The sequence below is a fragment of the Cyprinodon variegatus genome, unplaced genomic scaffold (genome assembly GCF_000732505.1).
Source record: "Cyprinodon variegatus isolate N-32 unplaced genomic scaffold, C_variegatus-1.0 Scaffold2624, whole genome shotgun sequence".
NCBI lineage: Eukaryota > Metazoa > Chordata > Actinopteri > Cyprinodontiformes > Cyprinodontidae > Cyprinodon > Cyprinodon variegatus.
In genome coordinates this window covers 683-8197 of record NW_015153077.1, presented here as the reverse complement: position 1 = coordinate 8197, position 7515 = coordinate 683, and the positions used below count along the sequence as shown (strand labels likewise).

General features: G+C 39.2%; 1 protein-coding gene across 2 annotated transcripts; it reads left to right on the top strand.

Annotated features, from left to right (window-relative positions):
* Positions 1–170: 170 nt before the first annotated feature.
* On the top strand, positions 171–5616 carry LOC107080991 (transcription factor BTF3-like). Of its 2 annotated transcripts, none has more exons than XM_015369199.1 (5): positions 171–255; positions 4796–4864; positions 4959–5072; positions 5156–5357; positions 5466–5616. In XM_015369199.1, the coding sequence occupies exons 2-5, from the start codon at positions 4796–4798 to the stop codon at positions 5552–5554; spliced, it is 474 nt and encodes a 157-aa protein (XP_015224685.1). In that variant the 5' UTR covers positions 171–255; the 3' UTR covers positions 5555–5616. The 2 variants fall into 2 exon arrangements, with proteins under 2 accessions (XP_015224685.1, XP_015224686.1); XM_015369200.1 differs by having other exon boundaries at positions 188–318.
* Positions 5617–7515: the final 1899 nt, after the last annotated feature.

Sequence of the window (7515 nt, the reverse complement as noted above, 5' to 3'; positions counted from 1 at the left end):
GTATGATCTGCTGAACTGTAGAGTGCCTTGAGATGACATGTGTTGTAAATTGGCGCTATATAAATAAACTGAATTGAAATTTATAACCCTACCGACCCAGTTGAATTATTTAACTAAGAAGGTGCAGCCTGCAGGATAAAACTCAGGGCAGCAAAGACCCTTGCGCGCTTCCCTTCTTTGTTCGACGTCACATCCTCCCTCCTCTCTCTCTCGCTTCCATCTTGCTCCCCGCATGTGTTGGCTGTTAGTTTACAGGTCAGTGAGGGGCTTTAAATACCTTCTTCTCTCCACTGTTATCTTCTGAACTTACGGCAAAAGGTAAAGGAAAGCCTTTCCCGGTCGGATGGCTGAAATCCGCCGCCGCGTGAAGCTAACTTTACTCACGGATCTGTGTGGCGGTGTGACAGGCCGTGCTGCTAGCGGCGAAGCTAGTCAGACGTTAGCCTCTTGGTTTCTGTCCTAAATGCCGTCAAACTTCATTTAAGCTGAATACAGCTTAGTCAATATGAACTCACAGGGGTGTTAACTGCTTATATGGTTGGACAAAACCAGTTTTTGTTATTTGTTCCTTGCCTAGCTTCGCTCATTCACAGTGCCTCTGGTTACAGTTCAGTTTAGTGCTTGTTAACATGCTAATTGGGCGGTATTGTTAGCATTTTTTCGTTTTGCATCTTGCTACTGATAACTCTTTTCTAACTGAACGTGCTATTCTTGGCGATTTGAAGTTTATCTTGAGCGCTTACGGTTTACCACACCCACACTAATGCTGCTGCTCCCCTGCGCATGTGTGTTTATTATGTGTGAGGTGTTTGCATTATTACTTTATCCAATCACTGCGCTTCAGGCATCTGACTTTCTATAGGTTGAAATGCTGCTCTTGTACAATAATATATGAATTACTAAGTTAATATAAGTCATTTATTAGTGTTGCACCGATACCAGTATCGGCCAGGGCCCGATCCAGCACTAAAATTGTGGTATCGGCGAGTACCGACAAATAGGGCACCGATACCATTTTGAGAGCCAAAGTTTATTCAAATATTGGCACTCATTCCAGATGGGCAATAAAAAGTTCTGCTGTATTCACTTTGTATTATGCTATGTTCACACCTTAAGCAGAAAGAGCGGCAAAAACACGGGTGCGGCTTCATTTTTTATGCAATTTTAGTTCTGACACACAGCTGGAGCAGGTCGAAAAGTGGGTCTGATGCACGTTGGGCAGAGCTACCCCATCCTTTCTCTGCCTGTAAAGATGGCAGCCATATATATTGTGATCAGTGGGAATAAAGTAGTTTTAAAGTGTTTTTTATTCCACAAGAAAACTTCATCTGTGCAGTCAGTTCATCAAGATTATGATCCTGCATTCTACTATTATTTTGCTGTCAGAGTTGCTCAGACCCCCACATAGCGGCGGTGCAGTGCGCTGTCACTAGGAATCCCATTCAACAGCACCATCTTGCCCGGTCGTCTCTTCTTGGTTTGTCGCGGCCGCTGGACGCCGGTTTGTGTGTATGTAATCCAAACTGCAGACACCAGGATAATAAAAGTGAACATGTTTTCCCGGCAGATTTCAGCATTTTTAAGTTAATTTAGGTGTTAAACTGTTTCACAGGAATGATCATAGCACTCTGTATCATCAGTGATATCTGTTGCCCTGCCAGCTCCCAGATCAGCTTCTCTGATTGGGCGATGTGGAGCGCTGGACAGCGAAAGTTAAATTTTTCCAAATTCAGCAGCTGCTGCTTTGCAGCGTGTTGCTCGCGTTAGATGCTCAAATGCTCATGACGTGCTGCTTCAGCTGCTCAGAGGCGCTGCACTTGCTTCGTAAAACGCGCTGCGGGACCTTTTGCTGCACCTTGATGCACATCAACCGTTGACTTTGCATGTAAACTAGCTGCTCCTGCTGCCTTTGCTGCTTGCGGTCTGAACGTAGCATTAGTCTTTTTCCTGCTTCACAAAGGTAGGCAGCAGCTTGAAAAAGCCATGATGGCAATTATTTTACATCCAAGTAGTATGCAGTTCTTCATGTATACACACACACACACACACACACACACACACATTGATTCCAAATAGATGGTATCGGCCAATAATGCACAGCCAGATATTGGGGCCAAAAATTGCATCGGTGCTAGTTATTATCATTATTAAACACTATCGATTTTAGATTTGGTGGGTCAGACCTAAAATAGCCTAAGAAGGGGATCTATGTTTATTTGAACTGGCATAAACAAACTAGATGCAACTTTAGTTTCCATGTGTTTATTTTTATCAAGTTTTATTCGGTTGGCTAGAAGTCAAATGAAATGGTTTACAAATAATTGTTATTTTCAGTGGTCAGGTCCAGCTTTTTTATTGAAATCATCGGAGGCAGTCAATCTAAAATTTAACCCTGTGAACTTTAGCATATATAGTGCTCAACCTATGGCTTGATAGATTATGAAAGATTAAAAACTTTTGATCCTACCTCGGTTTTGGCATCACTTTGTTTACAGCATCATCTAAACAAGAAAATAGGACATTCTTTTTGCACCTTTACCTATGTCTCCTGTAGTAATTTTATTGCAGCATTATTTATTTTCTGTTGCTACATAATTTAGTGGGTTTCTGAAATTCACTATAAAATGCTCATTTTTGCAGCTTTAACTTGGATTTTAGTTTTGTGTGGATGTTTAAGATGCAATCTTGTTTCCTTTGGGGAGAAAAAAATCAAATTGGAGCCCTCACTAGTTGTATTGACCTAAAGGAAAACACTTTGCTTTATATCTGGTATTAGTTCTTTTAAGAAAGTTTTGTTCATGTTGCCATATGTTTAAAAAAAAGTGCCCTCAATTGTTTATTTCCATGCTGTTTCCATTTGTGTATCTGTCTTAGAGAGAGTGTGTGTGTGTAGGGGGCGGTCATGTGGTTTTTGTTTGGACATGTGACCAACATAGTGTGATGCAGGACAGGATTATAGGCTTTCAAGCTAAAGCAGAGCAGCAATGTCAGCAGCATGGTTGCTTTTCCAGGTGTCTAAGTGTAGGGAAATGTACTGTAAGTATAGGGAAGCTGCAATATTTTAACAGATATAGACTTATCCTCACATTGTAAAAAGAATTAATGAAGCTATCAAATCTGTTGAGCTTTTGATCTGACCAATAAGCTCAAGTCTTTCATTGACTACCAGCAAAATCAAATTAAATTTTTCATTCTGATGGAATGTGATAATTCTTTTTAAAGAAATACCCCTGCAGTAATATGTGTATTTATTCCTGCAGCTTTTAAAGACTGCTTGGATCTGATATCTCATTTAGGTTGTTGGTTGGACTCTACCCTCCATGTCCACACCAGAAATGGATCTTATTGGGATCACAAAGCCCAATTACAGCACTTTGGACACTGGTGGAGGAAGGTTGTATTGAGGAACAACTAGGTTAATCCTTCATTTTATAATTATTGTAATAAAGAAAACCATCACATTGTCCTGTTGTGGTAATCGGCTTGAGGATTGATGAAAATTAATACCCCATTTCATTTAAAACTGGTATTTCTTCTAAGTTAAATGTGCTTTTCTCTAGATGACAATGTAAATCAAAGCATCTAGTATGATCTAACTTCTCCGCAGCTTTGAAGTAAAACAGATTTTTACACAAAATATTAAACAATCTTTTTTGCACTGCTACTTTTAGAATAATAAGCTCATTTAAGCTGGATATTGAGAAAGGATAACAGCTCTTAAGAGAAGTAATTATGACAAGGCTGTAAAAATGTATATATTAACATTTTGCATTTGAGATTGAAAAACTCTTTTTTTTTTTTGTCTGTGAATATGCTCTATCAGCAGCCCATGAAGTTAAGTTATATCTTTCTCTTGTTTAAGTTGTGTATAAAAATCTTCAAGGAGCTTTCTGCTACCAATTTATTATTCAGTAAATTTAAAAAAAGTATCAACAAATAAATCAATTTGCAAAATAACGATTAGTCGTACCTCTAATCTCAATGCTTAGTTCTGTGTTTTTGCTAAAATCAATAAAAGGGCTAAAACATAAGTATTAATTGCTTTTAGTGGAGTAGTGACTGCTAGAGCTTAACTTCCTGTTGTTTTTGTGAGTTGCAGCATTTATTAAGTATGTTCTTAGATCACTCAGCTGTTAGGTTTATCAATGAAGAGCATGGAGCAAACCAATTCTGAAACTTTGTTCCAAGACAACAGGCCAAAAGTGTGAAAGCGGGATTTGATTTGTGCTAAAAGAGCTCTTAATATTCTTGGTGAGAAATAAGTAAACGGGATTATCATACCTATTACTTTGTCTGTTCGTCCCTGAGCTTGTGCTATAACAGAATGGCACATTTGCAAACGTTAAGTTATGACTCTGAACCCTAAAACTCTTGCTTTTTCTTTTAAGGTTCTTTAAGGTTAAATGAGTAGATGAAAGCAAAATCTGATAAAGGATTAGAGACGTACAGATTTTAGGAAGGAGTTTGGAACAGAGTTTCAAAGCTGCCTCCATGGCCTATGGTGTTTCTGGCTGCAACCTTTCCTCTTTGCTACATTTTGATTCATAGTTCTTGTTGCAACAAGTGGGAGGTTCATTAAAGTTTGTTAGAGATTAAACCCTTTAAGCATCAATCTTTCTATTCTAACCCAGGGAAAGTTGTGTTTAATTTGGAACTAAACAGTCAGGCCTTCATAGGTGCATGGTGTGGTTGTGGTCTAGCATCATGTGGGCTTGTGCTCCTACGTTTTTAAATCTTTGGTCATGTACTAACATCATATAATGTTGTATCTATTTTATTTTATTTTTTTTGGCAGATGAAAGAAGCAATTATGAATCAAGAAAAACTCGCTAAACTACAAGCGCAAGTCCGCATCGGCGGAAAGGTAACGCTAACACATGCAAAGGTTTAATTCGAAGTCCGTTGCAACTGGTTTCTTTTATTGCAAGGTGTTCAGGTTTGCATGTCTGTCTCCAAAGGGAAGCGCTCGCAGAAAGAAGAAGGTCGTGCACAGAACGGCGACCGCCGACGACAAGAAGCTCCAGTTTTCCTTAAAGAAGCTCGGGGTCAACAACATCTCCGGCATCGAAGAGGTTGGCACGGCTGCGCCGTAACTCCAGATGAATCTGTTATCTCCCGCACACTTGTCGTCTAAAATTTCCAAGTGTCATTCCAGGTGAACATGTTCACAAACCAAGGAACAGTCATCCACTTCAACAACCCCAAAGTGCAGGCCTCTCTGGCCGCCAACACCTTCACCATCACCGGCCACGCTGAGACCAAGCAGCTGACAGAGATGCTGCCCGGCATCCTCAACCAGCTGGGAGCCGACAGCCTGACGAGCCTGAGGAGACTCGCCGAGGCCCTCCCCAAACAGGGTGTGTAACCGTACACAGGTTTTCTCCTCAGTCTTGTGCCAATGAGCTACCTTGGATCTTTTTTGTTTTGGTTTTTTTTTTATACATTATTTTTTGTTTTCTTTGCAGCTGCAGATGGAAAAGCGCCGATTGCAACAGTAGAAGAGGAAGACGATGATGTTCCAGGTGAGAGCATGAAGACCTGCCTGTCCTGCTAATTTAGACAAAATATAGTTCCATCATTTATCTGCATGTTACCCCTATTCTGAACGAATAAATGTTGCAGGTTTTCTTTACTTTCAGCGCTGAAGAAAAAGGTTTTTGTTTATTTTGGTGCAGCCTTCAGATTTGTCTGTTTTTTTTTTTTTTTAACCAGGAAAAAAAAAACCCATTGAGATTAAAAACCTCTTTTTCAAGGGAGTCCTGGCCAAGAGGCAGCAAAGTTACCTAAGAAACATAGATACATTAAAATAAATGACAGGTACATAAAAAAAAAAAAAACAATTAAAACAATTACAGATCATTGAGGCTGCTTCAAATTCTTTCACTTTCAACTTAAAAGCATTTAAAGATAAAAACTCAGTCAATTTCCAGTTTATTTGTAAAAGAAATTCCACGCACAAGCTGCGTAGCTAAAGGCTTTCTTCCCTAGTTCTGTGTGGGCCAAAGGAACAGTGAGCAACAGCTGATCGTTGGATCTCAGGGCATAAGAAGCCATGCTTTTCTGTGTGAGTAAGGTACAAATGTAAGAGGGCAGTAATCCAAGAATGACCAGTGTCCAAACTGCTCTAAAAGAGGGAATGCCATTCCACCCGAGAGTGTTTGACGTTGTCCAAATCGGTTTGCTTTCCTTTGTGGAGAAGGTGGACCAAACACATGCGGTTGTCATTAGGATGATGTCAGTCTTTCCCAGGACTTCTCAGGTCTTCTCTAATGCAACAAACGATTACGTAGCAGCATGATGGCACAGGGGTCGACAGACCTCACCATCACATTGTTGTTTTTGGAATTGGGTTTCCTTTGTTCTCCAGTTGAAGGGAACATGTTTGCTGAGAGCCTTTTAAATTGTTTCCATTTTAACCTTTGACCCTCTGAGAACGTGACTGAGACAGGAAAGTTTCTCACATTCCCAGTGGAGAGAGAAGCCAACTGTTAATGCTTTTTGTCACTATTTGTAACATAAAGTCTTTTCTTTTTGTTACTTTTAATATAGTTTTAGCAAACGTACAAAACACACGTATGATGTATGTATTTACTGCAAAAAACAGCAGTGAACAATAATACAGTAAGAAATGGCATTTTTGTGTTTACAGAATTAAATAACTAAAAACCAAAATAAAGATTATAGGCTCATACTTTATTAGGATTTTAGCTGATACACCAACAAAAAGTACTTTAACATCTTAATTTATGCTCTAATAAGATACAAAATAAAAGGACATTTTCTACTTTTTGGACTTTAAGGTTGAGAAACTGAAACTGCGCTTGTTTTATTTGGGTTCGTTTTAAAAATGATAAACACCCTAATCATTTAGAGAAGTCCTGATTGTTTCTATTCCTCCCAAAAAAAATCCTGTCATTCCTGGGTGAATTCTGCAGAGGCTAAGGCATAAAGAAATCACTTCCTGCCGGCACCTTGCCGCCATCTTGGCAGCTCATTAAGCAGACTAGTGTTGTTCAGTTTTTTATTCTTAGAAACCAAAATATTATCTCATTTGTTTGCTATGATTTGTCAGTAATACCAGATTTGAAGTCAGTCATGTCCAGAATGCCGTGAAAACTCTGGTTTAGAAAAAAATAAAAGATAAATCTGGAAAAGTTTGGAATTTTGAGAATAAAACTGTTTTAACTCGGACTGGAAGAAAATATTTCACAAAACAAGCTTGTTTCCCCCCCCCAGTTTTTTTCCACACATTGTTCCCCCTTAGTCAGTACATTGCAAATCCAGATTTTGTAACCTTTATAAAATCAAATCCTAAAGTAGTGCAAAACCCTGGTGGATATGGGATTAAAAGTAATTGTTTAATGGCATATTCCTTCTGACTGTAAGAAAGGTAACATTCTGGAAAGCCAGTGCGACACCTGACTTAAACCTGAATATGTGAAGGAAGCTCAAAATTGGGGTGATGGTAAAGAGGCCTTGCAAACTCAGACTTAAGAGTTCATCACCACATTAAGA